The sequence below is a fragment of the Chrysemys picta genome, chromosome 10, assembly GCF_011386835.1.
Source record: "Chrysemys picta bellii isolate R12L10 chromosome 10, ASM1138683v2, whole genome shotgun sequence".
Lineage (NCBI taxonomy): Eukaryota > Metazoa > Chordata > Testudines > Emydidae > Chrysemys > Chrysemys picta.
The window spans coordinates 47598962-47622506 of record NC_088800.1 but is presented as its reverse complement, the minus strand read 5'-3'; the positions used below and the strand labels follow the sequence as shown (position 1 = coordinate 47622506).

The window sequence follows — 23545 nt, the reverse complement described above, 5'->3', positions numbered from 1 at the left end:
TGAGTGTGGCCCACATTCTGCTCTTGATTGTATCAGAGGAATTCAGTAACTGCATAGATCTTTAGTGGAATTGCTCAGGAATTATACCTCTGTAACTGAACAGAGTCTGATTGGGAAGCAGGATAGACACTAGAAAAAAACTAATATGGGATAGTAAATCTCTTATCAGATGCTTGTTAATTTCAGAGAGTCATGTTTAGGGCAAGAAGCAGGTTTTTAAATGAATCAGTGCAAATAAAAATAGAAAACAGAGGGCTGTCTGGGTTACATGGCCCTTTACCACCCGTACTGTCCACTGTGGATCTGGCCTGGGATTTCGTCTAGGAGCTACTGTGCTCTGTGCCTCACTAGGATATGGACCAAGACAGCTGGGCCCTAATCTGGGTCAGATCCTTGTTGGCTGGTGGATTGGCTCACTGTACTATGCAGTTCCTTCCACAGACTATCGCTTCTCCAGGAGATGGCCTGCCCTTTGCAAAGGCTCGGTGATGAGTGCCTCAGTAGTTTCACAACATCTAATATATGACTCATCTAGGGTTGTCAACTTTCTACTGGCACAAAACCAAACACCCTTGCCCCGCCCCCTGCTCCGCCCCTTCTCTGAGGTCCCACCCTTCTCCGAGGCCCCGTCCCCACTCACTCCATCCTCCCCTTCCTCTGTCTCTCGCTCTCCCCACGCTCACTCGCTCATTTTCATCGGGCTGGGGAGTGGAGCCGAGGGGTTCAGAGTATGGGAGGGGGCTCCGGGCTAAGGCGGGGGTTGGGGTATGGGAGGAGGTACAGGCTCTGGGCTGGGGGGGGGGGTTCTGGGGTGGGGCCAGAAATGAGGGCTTCAGGGTGCAGGAGGAGGCTCTGGGCTGGGGCAGAAGGTTAAGTGTGTGTGTGGGGGGATGAGGGCTCCAGCTTGAGGTGCAGACTCTGGGGTGGGGCTGGGGGGTTTGGAGGGTGGGATCAGGGCAGGGGATTGGGGTGCAGGAGGGAGTCAGGAGTGCAGGCTCTGGGCAGCGCTTACCTCAAGCAGCTCCTGGAAGCAGCGGAATATCCCCCCTCTGGCTCCCAAGCGGAGATGCGGCCAGGTGGCTCTGCGCGCTGCCCCGTCCACAGGCACCACCCCCGCAGCTCCCATTGGCCGCATTTCCGGTGCTGACTGGAGCCACCAGGATCCCTTTTCAACTGGGTGTTCCCATCAAAAATTGGACACCTGGTCACCCTAGATTCATCCAGGCATCAGCAATAAATGAGTGAGCCTCTCTGCTCTTCCTTAGCTGAACAGGAGAAGAGAGGTGGTGATATCCCTGTGGGATGAAAGGAATAGGGCCATGGGGTGGCATCCACTTCCCCCAGGTTTGAATTTGAAGCAAGAGCAGATGGGATCAAATGTTCATCCTGAAGAAACCAGCTCAGTGCTGGTGCAATGCTATGGGAGAGACTCTGTGTAGAGATATGGCCAATGCCAGCTATGACCTACCCATGCCTGTGGCACTGAAGATAGAATGCAGCAGGTTTAGCCCTCAGAGCATTTGACCGAACCTGTTTGAGCTGGCAGAGGCATGTTTCAGCCAGTGCTTTGCGACACTCCCCTCCAGCTAGGTCATGCTCCTCCTCAATCGTCTGGAGTTCACATCCAGAGCTGGACATCAGTCTGCAGTGACTTCTCGACTCCAGACCTGGTGAAATGCACAGGGGGATTGTGGGCATAAAATCCCAGCTCTCTAGGGCTGCCACTGGAGCTCAAGGAGTGTCTCCATGTGTATGAAAGCTAGGAGCCTCCCACTACCAGAGGGCAATGTGATAGGCACCCAGACACCATGCTGATGGGCATTATAAGATGGATGGAGAAAAAGGTTTGAACCCATGTTCATTTACCATTCCATCCAACAGGGGGTCGCAGCGGCAAATGCTCACTAGCCAGGACATTGCAGGACCTACTGGAGGGTCCCCCTCAGAAGGCTGGTGACCACTGTGAGGCCTTTAGGCAGGGAAAGAGAGACTGAGGACCTACAAGGCCACGTCACCCATGTGGAGTAAAGGTTCCCCAAGGTTCCCAGAAGAATTATCACATCCTGTGGCGGGTGAGGCAGACTCTGCAGGCTCACATCTTTGCAATCAGCTGCTTCCTCATTCCAGGTGCAGCAGATGATGCAAAACACGGGTCCTGAGAATCCTATATGTAGGGAGGTAGGATAATGGCTGGGACTAATTGTACAAGAGAGACACCAATATGCACAAATTTGGGAACAGGCCTGAGAGCTTGATAAAGGTAATCACATCTCTCTCTAGCTCATACTGTCCTCCCCGGTAATGTCTCCTCTGTCTCTCTGGATGACAAAGGAAGATGCTATCACTCCCCTCATCTAACGAGAAGAAAGGGGGAGTGGGGTGACATGAATATTTCAGTTGAGTGGCAGTCTGTCTAGGGGGAAAATGGCTTTTGCTGATCCTGCCAGATTTCCAAAGGTGTGTGTAGCAAATAGGCCCCTCTACAGTTGTGACATGGGTTAGATTACAACCAGGAACATCTTAAAGACTCTCTTAGTTTTAAAAGTAGTTTAATCATACATGACAGATAGAGCACTAGGACAGTCTGGTGACTGACATGCTAAAAGCACCTAAGGATAGGTAGCTCAGTAATGGCCTCAAGCTGCAGCTTGTTGCACTCTTGCTAGGAAAAGGGAGAGCTGTTTTTAGCTGTTTAGCAGCTTCCTCCCAGGTGCCCATCGGGAATACAGAGCTCGATCCATAGCACAGATACACTGACAGTTGACGGCACCAGTAGAAGCAGGTTGATCGTCAGCACAGCACTGAATAATAATATAACTTTTCACTCAGAGCTTCAGGCTGATCATGGAGAGACCTGAAGTCACTGGCAGCCCTCTCTCCTGCTATGACTCCTGCAGTTCACAGAGGACCATACTGCGCATTGCCAGAATCTTTGCGGCAGACCTGGTGAGCAATTTCTCCTGCAGCAAAGGCTGGAGGGAAGTGTAAGATTCGAGGTTGCAATGAGACAGTACTGGCTTCGGATCTGGATCTGTGTGGATCTCCAGAAGTTTACAGAGATCCCTTAGGGCCTTCGCCGATGCCGGAGCGCTGCTGTCGTTCAGTGGCTTCTGCAGGTACATTCTCATCAGGTTCTTCATTTTATAAAGACCAAATGTGGGAATCTTTTCCTTAATTAAGGGCAGGGTGTCCAGGTAACCACAGACAGTTGTGCAGAAGTCCCATTTCTTGGCAAAAGAATCCAAGGCTTTAAAGAGAACAGTGAGCTCCGATGTCCAGAAGTTATATACAACTAAGATGGGCTTGGGAACAGAGCGGAGGTAGCAGAGAAAGTGCTCTAGCCCTGTCTCAAGGGAGACGCCTTGTGAAATCAAACTGAGCACAGACTCTGGGGTTTGTATCACAGCCTTAAAGCTGTTTTCTCCATTTGCTGCAGCCAGCTGAGTGATCATCTGTGCTGGAGTAGGAAAATGGCAGAATCAGGAACTTTAGAGACATCATATAGCATCAGTAATGCAGAGAGACCTGGGATATGAGGAGCTGAGAGATAGGGGTCAGAGGGCCCAGTGATCTCTTAGTTCTTGTCAAACTCTGGTATTGTAGGGACCCCCTGCCTACTAGCTGGAGATCTTTGCCTTCTGTAAGTGATGCCTGGGTGTAAAGGCAGCATTGGGGGAGGAGGTTCCCAGCTAGTCCATCCTGCTGTCTCCTTTTCAAGCAGATGAGAATGCTTGTTCATAGAGCTAAGCGAGGTGCTGATCAGAGAAGGCTTAGATTCCAATTATTTATTCACCTGATGTAACACACTAGCAAAGTATGCTTCTTTGTTCCTCTAGTGGCAGGCAAATATAAGAGGATATCAGCCCTGCTGCTGCCTCCTGCTAATGGAGTTAGTCCTTTAGTGCAAGTGGCAGGGGCCTGTGCTTTGGAGCTAGACGGCTCAGGTTCAGTGAAGACTCAGCTATGGTCATTACAATAGTCACTGGGTTGCTCTGTAAAGCACTTTGTCCCCATAGTGATTGGCACTATAGAAATATCACAGGTAGAAGGATAAACAAGGGGGAGTGGACCTGGGCCTAGCCACAAAGTGAAAGGCTCAGGATTTTCTTGATGCTGGGGGCTGATTTGTTTGAAGCCCTGTATGACTGCACGTGTCTAACCTGAACTGGCTTTGGAGTTTGTAGGAACTCCAGAAGGAAGATCTGCTCTGGATTGGTTAACAGCAGAGCAGGAGCAGGAGCTGCTATAGAAGCTCCTATCCCCTGCCCATACCACGCAGGTTATCTGCTAATAGAGATTCTCAATGAGCAAAGCAGACTCACTGTCTTTGTTGACCTTCATGTCGAAGAACACCAGCGTGCTTCCCCCAAAGCCAGCGCTGGCCACGACCCCAGAGCCTGGCGCACTGCTTTCCCATTCGAACTGCAGGTATGAGGAGGAGTCCTTGCTGCCCTCTAGCATGCTGGAGAGCTACAACAGAAAACCAGAGAGAATGCACCATGCTCCCAGTAGTGCCAAGAATCAGCTGGGTTCACCTGCACTAGGAGGAAGCCCTGTGCATGTGCTGAGAGGTGGAAAAGGAGGCTAGGCAAAGGTGGCCAAGCCGGTGGGTAGAGGAGTGGCCGAGTTTAAAGTCTGTGCTCTAATGCCTGTCTAGGTAACCACCTTGACACTGGTATGAGCTTGGGACTGCCCCCCCCCCCAAAGGGAAAGGAGGAGGAGGAGGCAGAAAAGTTTTGTTCCATGGTCTTGTATGATCTCTCGATGCTCATCTCTAATGCTGTGGGAGCCAGATGAAAAACAAAAAAGGGGATGGGAATGGATGATGCTTCCTTTTCATATTTTTTTCCTCCAGGTTTTCACTGGCACCTCACAATTTTGAAATCTCACCTGACGTGAAATATGTTGACCTACTTTGCAGTTGGTTGAAAAATGGGGGCACATATTTTGAAATGAAAAAATTCTCCATGCTTTATTGTTTTTTCTTGGTTTTCAGCAAAATTTGAAATGTTTTGGGCAGAATTTTGAGACATTTCTGATAATTTCTCCTCTCTTTTTGTCTCTCCCACCCCCTTGGTATTTATGAAGCACTCAGACTAAGCACTGTAAGGCTCTGTACTCCTTGGACAAATGCAGGATTGTTTCCTATGTGACATTCTCCAATCCTCTTTCCATTACAGATGTGCCTGCACTTCTGCCATTCTGCTTGGGAGACTAGTCTGGAGTTTAATAGATCTGCAGCTTAGGAAATTGTGTCTTGTAAACACAATCTGCAACAACCACCCTGTTGAGTCAGGTCCCAAATAATTGTGGTTACTAAATATATCTTAACAAGCAGGGCTACACTCCACACAGCTGTCTGGTTGGGCTCTGGTGGCTTCTAGAACATGGTGAACGCCACTGGAGGGCTCACCAGTTATTTAAAGGGACACTACCCTTTTCCAATAGACTACAGAAATATTGCCTGCTGTCTCGCTTACCTAATCTTCTTCTGCTCAGTTTCATTTAATTCATGCGAGTTTATACCCCTTGAAACAATTCTTTGCTCTCCTTTGCATACTAGGAACACATTGTATGTCGGGCTTGATTCTGCTCTCGTTTACACTGGTATAAATCAGAAGGAAGTCCATAATCAATGGAGTTACCCAAGGTCAAAAGCACTGTGCTGACTTTTCCTTTCTATTCACAGCAGTTGAGAGACTAGGTCTTGCTGCCACTCCCCTGGAATGAGAAATCAGTTGTTCTGCTTCCACTTTTCCACAGAAGGTATCCTACGTATGAAAGATCCCAGAGTTTGTGCCATCAACTGCCCACAGCAAACTAGCACTTGCTGCATCATATCTAGACAGAGGTGTGGGCCAGGGGTCAGACCCAGAGCTCTCGAGTTCCTATCTAGGGTCTGACACTGGCACCTTGTGTGTGCTGGGAGACAACTGCTGTCCCTTGCTGTGTCTCAGTTTTCCCACCTGCAAACGGAGAGTGATGGCTTTAAGCACTCTACTGGGCTGCAGGAAATGTGGGTTCAATTTCTGGTTCTGCCATGGGACTGCAAGGTGACATTGGGCAAGCCACTTCCCTCCCATCTGGACAATGGAGACACTGATACTGACCATTGAGATCTTCTGCTCTCTATATAGTCATCGGCACCACCCTTCTACAGAATGGGAACTGAGGCAGAGAGAGATGTGATGTGCCCAAGGTCATGCAGCTGGCCAATGGCAGAGCCACAAACAGAACCCAGCTCTCACAAGAGGAGAAGGGCTAAATACCAGGGAAGGAAAGGCGTTATTTAAGTTTAGGGCCAATGTTGGCATAAAAACGAACGAATATGAAGTGGCCATCAGCAATTTAAGGCTCGAAATTAGATCAAGATTTCTAACAATCAGAGGAATGACATTCTGGAGCAGCCTCCCAAGGGGAGCAGTGCGGGCAAAAAGTCTAACTGGTTTCAAGACTGAGCTTGATAAGTTTATGGAGGGATGGAATAATGAGACTGCCTATAATGGCATGTGGCCCATCAGCGACTGCTAAGTAGTAAATATCCCCAATGGCTGCTGATGGGACAGTAGATGGGGAGAGCTCTGAGTTACTACAGCAAATTCGTTCCCAGGTGTCTGATTCTCCTCCCAGGTAGGATACATTAAGTGGCCAATGCAGAACATCGGTGCTGCCACTGCCATCACAATGCCGAATGGGAGCACTCCAAACTGTTATTGTTGTCTCACCCGGAAACGGATAAATTTTAAAGTGGATGGGTGACTGTCAATGTGGAAAGAGGCGTCCTTCATGTCAAGAGCTGCAAACCAGGCCCTATGGGAAAGGGAGGAGATAATAGATGCCACTGTCATCAGGAGCCGAAAATTAGGTATGGGGAGGTGCCCTCTGCCCTTCTATGAAAGGAGGAAGTACAGGGAGTAAAACCGCCTGCCTGCGAAGGGAGGTCTCATGGGCTCTACTGTGCCCTTTGAAAGAAAAGCATCTGCTTCTTGCTGCAGTAGACATTGCTGGGAAGGATCCCCGGGAAGTGGGGGCAGTGGGGAGGAAAAGAAAGAAATTCTATGGAGTATCCTTGGTGGATGATCTCCAATACCCAACGGTCCATCGTGATCTTGCCCCAATTGTGGGCGAACAGTGCAAGCTGGCCCCCAGAGATGACCTGGGGGGCCGCAGGTGGCAACGGGGACGGTTCGCAGTTCTCAACCGTGATGTCAAAACTGTGTCTTGGTTTGTTGGTGGGCCAGGGTGGAGGAGGTGGCCATGACAGACACTGTGGGTGGCTGTCACTGGGGTCAGTGGTGCCTACGGGTATGTGTGTGTGTGTGTGTGTGTGTGTGCCGCTGATACTAGGCCAGGTAGGGTGCATATGGCTGGGGATGGAATGATTGGTGCTGCTGTTTGCATTGGAGAGTTAGGATATAGATCCCCATGGAGCGCAAAATTGCTCTAGAGTCTTTAAGCGAGTGAAGGGACTAGTCTGTTTTGGCAGAGAACAACTTGTCCTTGTCAAAGGAGAGGTTTGGACCTCCCAAGGAAAGCCAGAGGACTGCAGTCAGGAATCTTGTCACATGATGACACCCATGGCAAGGGAGCGCAAAGACCCGCTCGTGGCATCGACTGCCAGTTGGAGGCCCACTTTGGCCACCAGGCACCTCTCTTCCACCAGGGTATTAAACTATTGGTTCTTGCTAGAGCAGCATTGTTGTTGAAATCATACTTATCCTGCAGAACCTGGTAATTTGCAATTTAGCATTGCAATGCTGCCAAGTAGCCCTTTTCCCCCAAAAGGTCTAGACGCTTGGCCGCCCGGTCTGGTGGACTGGACTTGTATGTGCTGGTGCACCCGTTCCATCGCTGCATGCATAACCAGAGAGCTGGGGGATGAGTGGGAGAAGAGAAAGTATGTCTCCTTAGTACTGGCCTGTCACACATTTTGGTGTGGATGTAAAGGAAGCAGGAGTGTGCCACATTGTCCGTGTGGGCTGAAGGATAGAATCATTAATGGGCAGTGCCAGCCATTACGGTCCCTGTGGTTGGAGGATGTCCTGCAGTTGATGGTGCTGGTCCTGGACCACCTCTAACGGTATGCCCAGATCCTCAGCTACCTGCTATAACTGGACCAGATACTGCCTTTGGTCATCAGGGGCCATAGAAAGGGAGGAATGAGGGTATCGTCAGGCAGGCCGCAGTGAGTCAGTAGGACCCCGTTCATTCACTGGCGTGGGTAGCTCACAGGCAAGCAATGGAGAAGGCAGGTAGGGCAGCTGCAGTTGCTCCATCAGGAGAAGAGGCTCCAAACGTCTAGGAGTCTGAGGGATGTTTCTGGAAAAATTGGAGAACTGAGGTGGTGTTCATGGGGATGTTTGGACCGGTAGGTGCGAAGGCAGTGGGTGGATGGGCGGTGCGCAAGCTGGAGACCGGTCAGGGCAGGCAGATGCTGGGACAATCGGCAATATCACCAGATCCTTCTTGTGCTTCAATTCATTCTCGGTATGGGGAAGCTTAGCACTGGTGCAGCAGTTCTGGCACATGACTCCTCACCTAACCTGGTCTGGCTCGGGAAGGGAACACTGCTTGGAGGTGGCCCTCAATGGGGACTTGCTCAGATGCCCAGGAGAATGCTTTGTACCCTCATGTCTTGGCTCGTCCTTGACCATCGGTACTATCAGATGGGAGGCGTGGGAAGTGCTGGGAGGAGCACTCACCACTGGTGATGGGTGCTGCAGTGACGGTTCCAAATCAGAGTGTGCCTGCGGTCTCATGGCATCCTCCATAAGCAACTTTCTGAGGCCAAGTTCCCACGCTTCCCAAGTCCATGGCAGGAAGGACTTAGAGATCTTGCAATGAGTCGTGATATGAGCCTCCCCACGGCAGTAAAGGTAATGCTGGTGCTCGTCGTTCACCGAGAACAAGTGAGGGCACAAAGCACAGTTTTTAAACCCTGGAATGTGGGACATAGTACCTGGGGAAGGGAAAACATACCGCGAATGGGGTAAACAATCTCTGGCCTGGTCTACACTACGACTTTAATTCGGATTTATCAGCTTTAATTCGAATTAACCCTGTAACCGTCCACACAACGACGCTATTTAATTCGATGTAAAGGGCCCTTTAAATCGATTTCTGTACTCCACCCCAACGAGCGGAGTAGTGCCAAAATCGATTTTAGCAATTCGAATTAGGGTTAGTGTGGCCGCAATTCGATGGTATTGGCCTCCGGGAGCTATCCCACAGTGCATCATTGTGACCGCTCTGGACAGCAATCTGAACTCGGATGCACTGGCCAGGTAGACAGGAAAAGCCCCGCGAACATTTGAACTTCATTTCCTGTTTGCCCAGCGTGGAGAGCACAGGTGACCACAGATACCTCATCAGCACAGGTAACCATGCAGGCTGATAATCGAAAAAGAGCACCAGCATGGACCGTGAGGGAGGTACTGGATCTGATCGCTGTATGGGGAGAGGATTCAGTGCTTGCAGAACTTCGTTCTAAAAGACGAAATGCAAAAACTTTTGAAAAAATCTCCAAGGGCATGATGGAGAGAGGCCACAATAGGGACTCTGAGCAGTGCCGCGTGAAAGTCAAGGAGCTCAGACAAGCCTATCAGAAAACAAAGGAGGCAAACGGTCGCTCCAGGTCAGAGCCGCGGACATGCCGCTACTACGCCGAGCTGCATGCAATTCTAGGGGGGGCTGCCACCACTACCCCACCTTTGTTCGTGGATTCTGGGTCGGGGATAGTCTCGACGCCTGAGGATTCTGCCGATGGGGTAGAGGAGGAGGAGGAGGAGGATGAGCTTGCAGAGAGCACACAGCACTCTCTTCTCCCCAACAGCCAGGATCTTTTTCTCACCCTGACTGAAGTACCCTCCCAAGCCTCCCAAGCCAGTACCCAAGACTCTGACCCCATGGAAGGGACCTCAGGTGAGTTTACCTTTTAAAATATAAAACTTGTTTTAAAAGCAAACGGTTTTTAATGATTACTTTGCCTGACTTTGCATTCGCGGTCAGTTCAGCTACTGGAAAAGTCTGTAGCTACTGGAAAAGTCTGTTAACGTGTCTGGGGATGGAGCGGAAATCCTCCAGGGACATCTCAATGAAGCTCTCCTGGAGGTACTCCGAAAGCCTTGCCAGAAGGTTTCTGGGCAGTGCATCTTTATTCCCTCCTCCATGGTAGGACACTTGACCACGCCATGCTTGCAGCAAGTAATCTGGTATCATTGCCTGACAAAGCCTGGCAGCGTATGGTCCCGGTGTTTGCTGGCATTCAAGCAACATCCATTCTTTATCTTGTTGTGTAATCCTCAGGAGAGTGATATCACTCCTGGTAACCTGGTTGAAATACGGGAACTTAATTAAGGGGACAGAGGTGGCCGTTCCTACTGGGCTGTTTGCCTGTGGCGGAAAATAAATCCTTCCCTGCAGTTAGCCAAGCGCAGATGGGAAATTGGCCCTGAGTTTTTCGCGTTTGGCTAGCAGGGATCTTCCCTGTTACCAGCCACGCGGTGGGGGGAGGGTACCGTGATCATCCCAGAGAATTCATGGCGAGGGGGGGGGGGCGGCGGCGAGGGGGGGGTAGTTTGGTGCCTGCAGGGATCTTCCCTGATACCAGCCACGCGGTGGGGGGAGGGTACCGTGATCATCCCAGAGAATTCATGGCGGGGGGGGGGGGGCACGGCGGGGGGGGGGGGGTAGTTTGGTGCCTGCAGGGATCTTCCCTGATACCAGCCACGCGGTGGGGGGGAGGGGTACAGCGATCATCCCAGAGAATTCATGGCGAGAGGGGGGGGGTTAGTTTGTTTGTTTTCTGGTGCTGCTGAATGTTAACAGAAAAACTGCAGCACTCTACTTGCCTGAAGGGGCCCAGACAAGCCCCACCACACTGCCCCCCCCCAACTGGCTGAGATCGGCCAGGCTTCTGCAGCACTCTACAAGCTATGCTTGGTATGTGGGAAAGGACGGCGCAGAAGCTTACCATGGCCGCATGCAAGCCGAATTCTGTTGCCCAGACCTGTGATCTCTAGCAGCAAAGCCACAGGCCCTCAGCATTAAGAGGCAAAATGCGACCTTGCACAGAAATCACATGTGCTATGTAATGTGAACAGTGTTGGTCACCGTGAAAGAGTATAAGCATTGTTCTGCAAAATGTAGCTTTTAAAACAATTCTCTCTTTTTTCCCCTCCCTACAGCAGCTGCAAATTCCTCAAGCCTCCCTCCTCCATCCCGAAGGTTATCACAGATAAGGCGTCGTAAGAAGAAGACGCGAGACGAGATGTTTTCTGAAATTATGCAATCCAGCAGGAGTGACAGAGCTCATCTGAATGAGTGGAAGGAAACAGTTTCAAAGTATAGGAAAGAAGTCAGTGAACGTGAGGACAGGAGGGACCAACGTGAGGAGAGGAGGGACCAACGTGAGGAGAGGAGGGACGATCGAGATGAGAGATGGCGGCAGGAAGACCAGAGGATGAAGGATGCAACGCTGGGGCTGCTCCGGCGTCTGGTGGAGGTTCAGGAACGGCTGCTGGAAAACAGAATGCCGCTTCAGCCCCTGTTCCACCCTCCCCCCTCCCCATGTTCCGTATCCTCCTCACCCAGACGTGTAAGAACGCGGGGGGGGAGGCTCCGTACACCTTCCCATTCCACCCCAGTAGACAGCCCAAGCAAAAGGCTGTCATTTTTTTAACCTTTTCTTTGTGGCTTTTTCCTTCCCAGCAATCCTCCTCCCAAATACCACCCGGGTTCCCTCCCTCTTTTTCTAATCTATTAATAAAGAATAAATGATTTTTAAATGATAGTGACTTTATTTGGTTTGAAAGAAAGCTGGGGGAAGGGGCAGGGTGGGTTCCTTACAGAAAATCAGTCAGTAAAGGGGGAGGGTTTTCATGAAGGAGAAACAAACAGATATTTCACACGGTAGCCTGGCCAGCCATGAAACTGGTTTTCAAAGCTTCTCTGATGCACAGCGCTTCATGGTGTGATCTTCTAATCGCCCTGGTGTCTGGCTGCGCGTAATCAGCAGCCAGGCGATTTGCCTCAGCCTCCCACCCCGCCATAAAGGTCTCCCCCTTACTTTCACAGAGATTGTGGAGCACACAGCAAGCAGAAATAACAATGGGGAGATTTCTTTGGCTGAGGTCAGAGCGAGTCAATAATGAACGCCAGCGACCTTTTAAACGGCCAAATGCACATTCTACCACCATTCTGCACTTGCTTAGCCTGTAGTTAAACAGCTCCTGACTCCTGTCCAGGCTGCCTGTGTATGGCTTCATGAGCCATGGCATTAAGGGGTAGGCTGGGTCCCCAAGAATAACTATGGGCATTTCAACATCCCCAACGGTTATTTTCTGGTCCGGAAAGTAAGTCCCTTGCTGCAGCCCTTTAAACAGAGTAGTGTTCCTGAAGACGCGAGCGTCATGAACCCTTCCCGCCCAGCCCGCGTTGATGTTGGTGAAACGTCCCTTGTGATCCACAAGTGCTTGCAGCACCATTGAAAAGTACCCCTTGCGGTTTATGTACTCGGTGGCTTGGTGCTCCGGTGCCAAGATAGGGATATGGGTTCCGTCTATTGCCCCACCACAGTTAGGGAATCCCATTGCAGCAAAACCATCCACTATAGCCTGCACATTTCCCAGAGTCACTAACTTTCGTAGCAGCACCTGAGTGATTGCTTTGGCTACTTGCATCACAGCAGCCCCCACAGTAGATTTGCCCACTCCAAATTGATTCCCGACTGACCGGTAGCTGTCTGGCGTTGCAAGCTTCCATAGGGCTAGCGTCACGCGCTTCTCAACTGTGAGGGCTGCTCTCATCTTGGTATTCTGGCGTTTCAGGGCAGGGGACAGCAAGTCACAAAGTTCCATGAAAGTGCCCTTACGCATGCGAAAGTTCCGCAGCCACTGGGAATCGTCCCAGACCTGCAACACTATGCGGTCCCACCAGTCTGTGCTTGTTTCCCTGGCCCAGAATCGGCGTTCCATGGATAGAATCTGCCCCATTAACAACATGATCTCCAAAGCACCGGGGCCTGTGGTTTCACTGAATTCTGTGTCCGTGTCTGTGTCCGTGTCCATGTCCTCATCATGCTTGTCGCTGCGCTGCCGCCGCCGCTGCCTCCTCTCCTCGTTTTTCTGGTCCTGGCTGAGCATAAACTCCACGAGAACGCGCGAGGTGTTTACAATATTCATGAGTGCTGTCTTGACCTCAGCAGGCTCCATGCTTGCCGTGGTATGGAGTCTGCAGTGATCACCCACCCAGGAAAAAAGGCGCGAAAATGGTTGTCTGCCGTCCGTTGCTTTCATGCAGGGAGGGAGGGAGGGAGGAAGTGAGGCTGTACCCAGAACCACCTGCGACGATGTTTTTTGTCCCATCAGGCACTGGGATCTTAACCCACAATCCCAATGGGCGCGGGAGACTGCGGGAACTATGGGATAGCTATGGAATTGCTACCCACAGTGCAACGGTGCAGAAATCGACGCTAGCCCCGGTACTTGGACGCACACCACCGAATTACTGTGCTAGTGTGGCCGCACTCATTTCGACTTTATACAACCTGTTTCTCAAATCCGAATTATCTAAATTCGGATTAATCCCGTAGTGTAGACATACCCTCTAATTAACTACACTAACTACTATGTGTACTTACCATGCTATACAAGCAAACAACAAACAAGAACTCTATACAACAGTCCAAAGTGCTCTCTTAGTCAAAAACTGAGATCCCGGAGGAGCAGGGGTTTCGACTCCAGCCATGTGGCAGTAAAAGGGAACTGGCGCTGCGTTGACTCACGCAGCATAATATAGCCTCAGCTGGGAGCACAAGACGACATGTGGGTCAATGGACACTGCTAGGAAAACCTTCCAGCCCCGGTGCATGGCGTGCATGTACACCCACATTTGGAATACATATAGGGACCACCACTCGAAGAAGATTCTAAACTCGTAAGTACTTTGGCAATGGTCTCTTGACCTAAGTCTCTGCTCATCAGTTACTATTCATGGGAGGCAGAACTATTCCTAATCCTTAGGTTCAGAATGGATGGGGTTGGGGACAGGACTTTCCCTGTGGAGGGTCCTTGGTGGTAGAACTCACCTAGAGGGCATCTGTTGGAGTCCTTCACCAGCTGCTTACAGGGTGAGATGAGTGCCATTTATTTGAGCAGGCTTATCCTTACCCATGGCTTGGGTTGGCTCTGCTATTCTCTTATATCTGCTACCCCTTTCACTGCTGTTGATGGCATCAACTGACTCAGGGTAGTGGCCACCTGAGTCTTTGCCCATGTGCCTGGTCCTTTGGGCTGCTTGCTTCTTCCTTTCCATTGGCATCCCATGGAGATACCCACTGGGGGCCCCCCATCAATACAGCCAGACAGCAGCTCTTTACAAGGCAAAAGGGGCAGCTAGATTAATAATTGTCCCAATTCACTCTACACCTGGTAGATGGGACTTCCAAAGGAGTCTGAGGGAGTCAGGTGTCTGAATCCTTTGAAAAGCATAACGTGCTCCTGGATGTTCTTAGCCAGGAGTGCGGTGAGAGCGGGCTCTGAGCAACGGTGCTCAATGGCTTCCACGGAGAGTCAAAGCTCCCTACCTACTGAAGCTATGATGAAGGATAGATAAAAGGAGGATTCACGGATGCAGACACCAGCCTGGGAGGTGTGTGCAAAGCATTGAACAGACACTACCATAATTAATCCTCCCAGCACCCCTGTGAGGCAGGAAGGGTGAGTATTATCATCCTCATTTGACAGGTGGGGAAACATGAATGAAAGGTGAAGTGAGTCACTCAAGGCTCCACAGTGAATCAGTGGCAGAGCCAGGATTGGAAGCCAGTCCCCTGTGACTCCAAACTCCATGCTTGTTCCTCCAGACCATGCTGCCTGTGGGAGAAAATGCCAGAAGGCGTTAGGGTTTACCAAAGGGACAGGGGTGCAGCAGGCAGCATTGGAAGAAGGAATGGCATGAGCATAAGTCCCTTGGTTGGATTGGATCCAGTTCCCATTTAGGCTCAGTTCACCACTGGAAGAAGGAAAGAGAAATTGCAAAGAAAACAGGTAAGGAAGATGGCAGTGGGTTGCTTTTAATTTTGAATTCGTTTTATTGAGTGTAACAAGAGTGACTTACATTCCTGCATTCTTATCCCATACAAAAGCACTTCCATGTTACATTCCCCAAAACCATGGCACCCATCCCAATCTTATATCTAACCCCTTCCACTGAAAACAGATCCCTCCCCACCCCATCAATTCAACTGCTTCTTTATTTCTAAGGACATCGGCCACTGGGATTTGTCATCTGGTTAAATATATCATGAATCCTGTGGATTTTTAATATTGTTTTCAAAGCAGGGGGTGGGCGGTACCTTTTCAAAGTGTTACATGAAATGTTATCTACACAACTACTGTTAAAGTTTCTACATACTGAATAGCTTATCCCCTGTCCCATGCATCAAAGATGGTCCCCATTTTTGTAGCCCTAGATAATTGCTAATGCTGATCCAACAGTAACAAACAAACTACAGAAAACCTCATTCGCTAATGTTTCCATGTATCAAAGCTCCAAGGGCTGATCCAAAGCCCAAGGAAGGCAATGCAAAGACTCCCACTGATGTCAATTGCTTTGCAGCACACCCTAACTTTGCCCTTGATCTGGGCCAATTCAGTTTGGAACAGACAATCTCTGTCATATTGCTTTATCTTTGGCCTATGCTAAAAATTCTCTTCCCTGTGAGGTTTATAAATTCCACAAGCGTCAGCCCCTAGAGTCTTTAATTAAAATATCGTTAAATATAACTTCCTTAATTCAGTCACCCTTAACTGATCTTGTAAGTTTCTTTATATGAAGCTATTTTGTCTGAAGATCTTAAAAGCTCTGCCTATTTCTTGAGCAGAATGGGTAAGTTCCTTCGATCAGAGATACTCATCTTTTGACTCTGACAGTGCGGCGTGTCATGGACAATGGCATCGTTGACAAAGTCATCCTTAAAATGAGTAAAAAACCAGGAAAGTTCTAATGGGCGACACACAAAACTGCTGACTTCCAACATTCCAAACTTCAAACCATCTGAACCGACAGCCTGCAAACATAGCCTGTGGTTTTAAATCTTAGTGAGATCTAAAAACAAGACAAGTTTGAAGTTCCTGGGCCCAATTCTCCTCTTACCTACTCTGGTGTAACTCAAGAGTGAGTGCACTGAAACCAACGTAAAAGTGACAGAAGTCAGAGAAGAATTAGACCCTCTACATTTTAGTCATATTGAGTCATCTGAGAGCACTTTCTGATGGAGACTAACAGGAATTATTGTTCGCCCACTCCCCCACTCTCCAATAACTCACAAACAGCTCAAATGAAGTGGCTCAAACAATTCCCCTTTGGGCTGAGACAAAAACATAAAATTGAAGCCTGCATTTGTCTGTGTAAATTATGAGCCTGTGAAAGAGCAAGCTGGAAATCAGTCTTAACTAGATCACGTGCTACCAGCACCAATTATAAAAAATGATTTTCATGCATTTCATTCTGTAGTGTACCATAGCGCCACTATCCAAGTTAAGCTTGAAGAAACTAGTTCGGGATCATACTGCCAAATTCTATAAAGGATATTTCCTCCTATTTAATTTTTATTAAATTAATTTATTACTAGTGTCATCAATCAATAAAGAATAATACCAGAACATCTCAATGAGAATGATGTAGGAAGGTGCTTGAGTTCCAGAAAAAATACCAATTGGGCAGAATTTGTGGGCTGGAGACAACTGGAAACATTAAGTATAGAAATGTGCAAAAGGATTTTTATTAGGAGATTTAGCAGTTCCCTTAGACTCCTTTGGAAATCCCAGGAAAGATGCAAAGTTTGGACCTGAATCCAGATCTTTACTTTTTTGGGGCCATCTCTAATTAAGCGCTGATCACTTATGTTTCTTACAAGGCAGGAAAAGAAAACACTCACAAAGGAAAAAATGAACTCCCTGAGGGGGACATTCACACAGATTGACTTGAGAGGGTCATTTCAGCAGCGCCATCTACAAAGCTGTATTTGCATGTAATGTGAGACCATTTCAATGTACTTGCTGGCACATCCCCTGCAAGAGAAAATGCCTGAGACAGTTACAGTGGCATTCATGAAACATGTGGGTCCAGGTTCCCCACTGCCCTGCACCCTGGATAGTCAATTACACCTAGGCAGCGTGAGCAGAGCAGATCCAAATGCTATTGGTTCACGCCCACTTTGCACAGGTGTGAGTGACATCACAAGACATGGTAGCAAATCCGGCCCCTGGTGGAGCCACTTAGCTCACCACGTTGGAGTTGCAGCAATTGGGCTAAGGGATATGAGTCCAGAGGGGATTTGCCAACAGCTGGAGATCACCAAAGCACGGGTGAGGGCTGCCTGTGCTGGTTGTACTGGGAAGGGAGAGGGGACTTGCATTGCTTGTTCCATGCTCAGAGCCGTAGTCAATGAACAGGGCATGTTTGAGATGGGACGACACCTTGAACCAAATATTACTTGTGTGGCTCTCTGGGCTTCAGGGGGGTTACAGCAGGGATGAATTTGTCTCCTTTTGTTTTCTTTCAGTAACATTAAGCGATGCATTTCTCCCTCAGCCTACGGCATTGTGCTTGGGTAAGTCGCACCCGTGCTTGCCTGTGTCTTGATGTACAGTCAGCAGCCATCTACTTCTACTCAGAAACAACAAGGAGTCTGGTGGCACCTTAAAGACTAACAGATTTATTTGGGCATAAGCTTTCGTGAGTAAAAACCTCACTTCTTCGGATGCATAGAAGTGAGGTTTTTACTCACGAAAGCTTATGCCCAAATAAATCTGTTAGTCTTTAAGGTGCCACCAGACTCCTTGTTGTTTTTGTAGGTACAGACTAACACGGCTACCCCCTGATACTTCTACTCAGGTCAGTCTCTGATACCAGTCTCCTGAGTGAGGCATTGCAGAATAACCATACCCAGTTCTCAGCTAGCACGGTCATCTGTAGAGTGCTTTACAAAGGAGGGCAGTAGCGTTATTCCTGTTTTACGGATGGGGAAACTGAGGCACAGAGAGCTGAAGTGACTTGCCCAAGAACACACAACAGACCAGTGGCAGAACCGGGAATAGAATCTAGGTCTCCTGAGTCTTAGTCCTGTGCCCTATCCGCTAGGAAACACTGTCTAGGAGCAGTAAGTGGATATGTCAAACACATAATGCCACTGGTGAAGGGGAGGCATGTGCTTATCTGGGAAAGAGAGAAGGGGTGTCTAGACCACTGGGAACATCAGCTGGGGGGAAATCCACAATGGGCTTCATTTTGGAAGGGATGTTAAGCAATCAGAAAGCAGCTAAGGACCTATCGTTGCTATTACAGAAGCAAGAGCTCAACCCATTGTGGTGCATTGAGAAATGGCATAGAGTCACTGAAGGAGAAGAGAGCGAGAGAGCAGGTGATGAGAACTCTTGCTGAACAAACATCAGGGTGGTGGAAGAATGTTCTGAAACATCCCAGCAGATTCCTTCCGCTGGAATCTGACTGAGTTATGGGGAGAGGAGCCAACAGATAATGTGGTTACTCATTCAGAAAGAGTCCCGGAGGAGAAGGTTAAACTTATACCTGCCTGATGACTCTCATCCAACTAAGGAGAGGTTTTCCTGCCGACACCTAGGAATCTTGAAAGGTATGTGACTGGCAGATTAATGTGGATCCTTAGGACATGCCAAACCTTTAGTGCATGGTCTCAGAATCCTCACTGAACCAAGTGGGGAGAATTGTAATGCTAAGGCAGGTGGCTGAACGTCCCAACCATAGCGTGCTTGTGTTTCCATTCACTGCCGTTGATCTTACAAGAGGCAGCGTGAGTGGCAGTGACTCACAGCATTTTGGCACAATTGATATTGCATCCCAGTTACTGTGGATCCTGGGCTCTTATTGCACTCACCACCATGTCTTCGTCAGTATCTTCAGAACTGCTTATCACGATGCTGGAGTCTTCTGCAAACAGAAGACAGGGAGTCAAGTGCCAGTTTGAACAGGTGCAGCGTGAAAGCCACCGAAGGCTTGTGCAGAAAGGGGCAGAGGACTAAGGAAAAACTGGCAAAGCACTGTGGGTCCCTCCCCAGCCACATAGTGCTTGCCAAAGCCATATAAGGGTCACATAGTGGGCTGGTTGATGAGTGTTGCATTAGAGTCCTCTCCACTGGCTGGGATGTAGCAGCAAGAGCTTTTCCAGAGAGGCAGTTTCCTCTGTTGCTGCATGTGCCGATTTTCCTTTTCACTCCAGCTGAGATACATTTCACCTCTGTGCTGCCCTCCTGCCCTGATCTGCTACAAGAAGTCCAGTGCTTCAGGGAATTATTTCCAGCATCATAGCCTGGCATTTCTATTCCTTGCTTTCTTATTTTCCTCCCTTCTGCTGCCGTTCCTTTCTTCCTTCCCTGGGTGTTGAGGCTGTGTAGTTGTGTCTCTCTGCATCACTGTCTAGCCACACTGAACTTAGCCTTTCCCATCTCCTCCTCGGTCAACCTTTTCAACTCCCTCATTATTTTCAGTCACTCATTTCAGAACAGTTCCCTGTTTGTCTGTATGTGGAACCAGGAAAGCCAGATCCCTGGCAAGGGATCTGGACCACAAATTAACAATTTGGGGATGTGGTGGGTGGGACTTCTCTTTATGGCTATATGGGAGAGGTCCCAAAATTATTGGAAGTGGGGGTGGTCTCTGAACTTTTGTGCTGTAACATGGGATCATGTCATGAAAGAGGTTGAGAAGCCAGCTGCTCCGCAATGACTGTAAAGGCTCCATCAATGGGCATTTGGTTTTACATGTTGAAGCTCCAACTCATTTGATTTTCATTGGGCTGCCGTGACAATTAGGGAACCCAACCCTTTACCCTGGGATAAGGAGTCTTGGCTAAGCACATGTCACTACAGTCCATTCAGACGCCTGCAGGCCAGCCAGGTGATGTTACCTGATGGCTGGGTACATGTGGTGGTACTAAAGTGTGATGGGGTGTGCAAGTCTCAGCCAATGCCAACACTGAAACCTCCTCTTGCTGCTAGCCTGTGTTTCCCCATCTGGCTCCACGGATGCCACTCCTCTCCCAAGCCTGTTACCTGCCTGCTCACCCCTACCCTGGAAATGTGGCCCCATCACTGCCTTCTCCAGCCCTTCGCCAGCTCACCCACATTCCAGGATCCAGTGAAAAGTTGCCTCCCTCCATGGATATGGTCCATCCTCTCTGATGGACATTGTGTTTTTTTCTCCTCCCCTCACCATTCCCTCTGCTTGTGGGCCATTGATTGGCTCTCTGCCCATGGCTGGTGCAAGAGCATTCTCCTCCGCAGCTCCTTCTAGCTGGAAAAAGCCTTTTTGTATCTTTCTGCCTTGCCAGCCTGTTCACCCAGAGGGGGTTGGTTCACCTCTCAAAAGAGGTCTCTATGGCCTATGGCCCTGATCTAGCAAAGATCTTAAATTTAAACACCGGGACTCAAATGAAGAGCTTTCCTGGATCAGGAGCTGTATCTCTCAGCTCTTCTTCTCAGGACTTCACTATGGAAAACAACATTGGGAGGCTGCATTTTTAAAAGTATCCACCAGAGGTCCCCCCTGCAGTCCCTGTCTGTCTGCCGGCTAGGACACAGATCTGGCTTGGAGGGCTGGGGAAGGACCCAGTACTATCTGGGCAAGGCTGTGGCTGCATTTTAGACTAGTAGAGCTTGATCCCTGGCTGGACTGTGCCTGCGCCTGCCTTGCTGAGCACTGTGGCCTCACAAGTCTGCTAAGTGGCCCCGAGAAGGTTCCCCCCCACCCCTGTGTGATACTTGCTGATATGGACCTCTCTCTCATACCCCCTCCATGCTGCCTGCCATAGTGGTGTGTGTGGAGAGGCAGGGGGACCCAAAGAAGTATGGTCAGAATACCCTGGCTTCACTGACCCTGGCCTAGCAGTTGAGGCCAAGATCTTCAGGGGGCCTAACTCCCATTGATTTCAATGGAAGTTAGGTGCCTAAGTCACTTTGGGGATCTGGGTCCTGGTGCCTTGTGGCTGTTACAGGCAGGTATAGCTCAGGCTGCTCTAACACACAGGGCTGGATGGGAGACATGGCTGCAGGAGCACCAGGGGTAGGACATGGGAAGTGGGAGATGTATTTCAACTTTGCTCACCATCCTGATGTGAACTCTGGGCAACTGGGACTCGACCCTGCAAGATCCTGGAGGTGCTCAGTTACACAGCGCTTTTCCCCTTTCACTCTCAAAGTGCCTTACAAAGGAGGCCAGTATCCAGATCCCAATTTTACAGCTGGGGAAACCGAGGCACAGAGAGGGGTGACGATTTGGCCAAGGTCACCCAGAGCTCAGGGACAGAGCTGGAAACTGTTCCCAGATCTCCTGGGTTTAGGGTGACCAATAGTCCCTTATTACAAGGATCGTGTTTTTTCATCTCTGTACAAGGTCAGGAGTTGCTGAGTGCTGCAAAAAGCAGCAAGAAATACCACTGGAGAATGGAGGTGAGTGCTGCTTAGTATCAGAGATTCTAGTTTTCCATGATAAAAACCTCCCACAAAATTCTCTGATAAAAAAACATAAAAATCTGTGTTTTTCCGCAATTAAAAGGAAACGCTGAACTGTAGTTTCCCTAGCCACAATATAGACAGGTATCCATTGAACACAATGTTTGATTGATCTATTTACAATTTTTAAGCTAGCAGTCTGAGCCCTGCTGCCCGTTCTCCTGATTATGCAAATTTTTGATTATCCAATCTGTCCCTGGTCCCAATTAGATCAGAGAATCAGGGTTCCACTGCACATGTTCTTATTTTTTCACAAAATGTAAAACTAGAGATTCTCTGTAAAAACACAAATTCCATGTTTTTCCCTGGCAAACAGATTTCTAGGATCCCTGCTTCTTCTTCTTATTCTTAATTGATAATAATAAATAATAGCAGTAGGAGAGGTGAGATGGGAGTGCTAAGAAAACAGTTCCAAATATTTGTTTTGAACTACAATGTTGGCAACCCTAGCTGGGTCCCAGTCCTGTGCTCTATCCACTAGGCTGTACTGCCTTTGCCCTGCTCCTTACATGAGCACGGAAGGTGCAAATTACAAAGCCAGAAATCTGGAGGGTGAGGCTGTGACCTCTGCTTCATAATCATTACGTTCCTTTCAGGACCCTTCTCGTGGCTACGTCTAGCTGCTTTGGCCCAAGCTCCCCTTTCCAGATGCCCCGTTGTGATCTCCCCACAAGGCTCCCACTTCGCCCTTCCTACCTTGATCTCCGGGCTCAGAGTAGGCGTTTCCCAGCTCCTGTGAGAGCACAGCACCCCTCGCTGCAGGAGCCCCTCCGCAGTTTCTGCTGGGTGTTGAGGTGCTGGGCCCAGGCTGCAGGTCCCAGTCTAGCAAGCCCTGGTCGCACTTGCTGGGGGTTCTCTCCAGCACCTTGGGCTGAGATTCAAGCTTCAGCACCTTGGGAGGTGTCTGGATGGCCTTTTCAGCTTGGCCTGGTTTCCTCTTCCCCGGGGGAGCCTGGGGAGGGAGAAGAGCCCCTAAGCAGCGTGGGGATGGGTACCTGCTCAGGGAGCGTTGTGGAGCAGGCTGACAGTGTGCTGGGCCAGAGGTTTGCTCGGTCTTCTGAACACCCAGCCCGGCTGTGGGGGACTCTTTAAAATCCAATTACTGCTCAAAAGTTCCAGAGTAAAATATAAAGGGCTGGACTGTTATTGGGAAGTGAGGTCTCTGCTCTGTCACCCGGCTCCCTGGGTTTGGGCTCTGGATGTCACATGCTGCCTGCAGGGGGTGGGCGGAGTGGGCGGAGTTATGACCCTCCTTCTCCCCACTCCACATGCTCCAGTCGGCACTGGCTGCGTGCCCAGGGCAGTGGGGGAGGAAAATTGCACCTTTCTCAGGGCTGTGGTAAAAGAGAGGGGGCTATGGGAGGGACCGTGACGCCCCGGGGGTACTGCTCAGGCAGTAACCTGCACCCACGACCACTAGCTCAGGGTGAGTGCAAAGGGCAGTCTAGCCCTACATGGTCAGAGTACTGAGTGTGAGCTCTTTGGGGCAGTGGCTATGTCTCTGTGCTGCGTTTGTACAGTGCCTGTGTAGTACAATGGGCTCCTGGGCTGTGCCTGGGACCTAGAAGCTGCCGCGCTACAACCAGTGACACTCCCTTCTCTTCCCTGTGCACTTTACGGAGCTCTGTAGTGAATCTGGGGCCCGAGTGCCAGCCTCGCTGAACCCACAGGACAGACTCTGAGCAGGAGGCAGTTGTGCGAGCTTTCTCCACCCCACTTGAACCCCACCCTACCCTGCAGAGACCACCAGAAGTGCTGGGTTTGTCTAATTTTTGGAGGGGCCCTGGGGGATGCCTCCAGCAGGTGGCGTAAGGGGCAGAGACCCCCGATACCACCCAGGGAGGAGAAAAATACCTCCATCATACCAGGGACAGGCTCCCTTATACTTGGCTCTGCACATAGACTTAGGGAGACACAATCCCTGCCCTGAAGAGATTACAGGCCAAGAAGGCAGAGACTTACAGGGAGGCAATCAAATAGATACAACGTGCTGGTGT

The 23545-nt window shown here is 49.7% G+C and overlaps 2 protein-coding genes across 3 annotated transcripts in view; one reads left to right on the top strand and one right to left on the bottom strand.

The window, feature by feature from the left end:
* Nucleotides 1-2532: 2532 nt before the first annotated feature.
* The window catches only part of PML (PML nuclear body scaffold), a 34888-nt gene continuing 13875 nt past the window's right edge, over nucleotides 2533-23545 (bottom strand). For both annotated transcript variants that reach the window (XM_005290497.5, XM_024104019.3), the window contains exons 6-9: nucleotides 22245-22500; nucleotides 18917-18969; nucleotides 4323-4470; nucleotides 2533-3457 (exon numbers count right to left, since the gene is read on the bottom strand). In XM_005290497.5, the coding sequence (XP_005290554.1) occupies nucleotides 2883-3457; nucleotides 4323-4470; nucleotides 18917-18969; nucleotides 22245-22500 (1032 nt within the window). In that variant the 3' untranslated portion in view covers nucleotides 2533-2882. The remainder of the gene's footprint in view (nucleotides 3458-4322; nucleotides 4471-18916; nucleotides 18970-22244; nucleotides 22501-23545) is intronic.
* On the top strand, nucleotides 8887-11680 carry LOC135973999 (SRRM2 protein homolog rsr-2-like). The gene is made up of 2 exons (XM_065559705.1): nucleotides 8887-9921; nucleotides 11187-11680. The coding sequence occupies exons 1-2, from the start codon at nucleotides 9384-9386 to the stop codon at nucleotides 11678-11680; spliced, it is 1032 nt and encodes a 343-aa protein (XP_065415777.1). The 5' UTR covers nucleotides 8887-9383.

Bases quoted from the DNA above. Each gene is read 5' to 3' on its own strand.
- LOC135973999 (XM_065559705.1), top strand. From the start codon at position 9,384: ATGCAGGCTGATAATCGAAAAAGAGCACCAGCATGGACCGTGAGGGAG. The intron at 9,922-11,186 runs GTGAGTTTACCT...CCCTCCCTACAG, and splicing joins CCCCATGGAAGGGACCTCAG to CAGCTGCAAATTCCTCAAGC.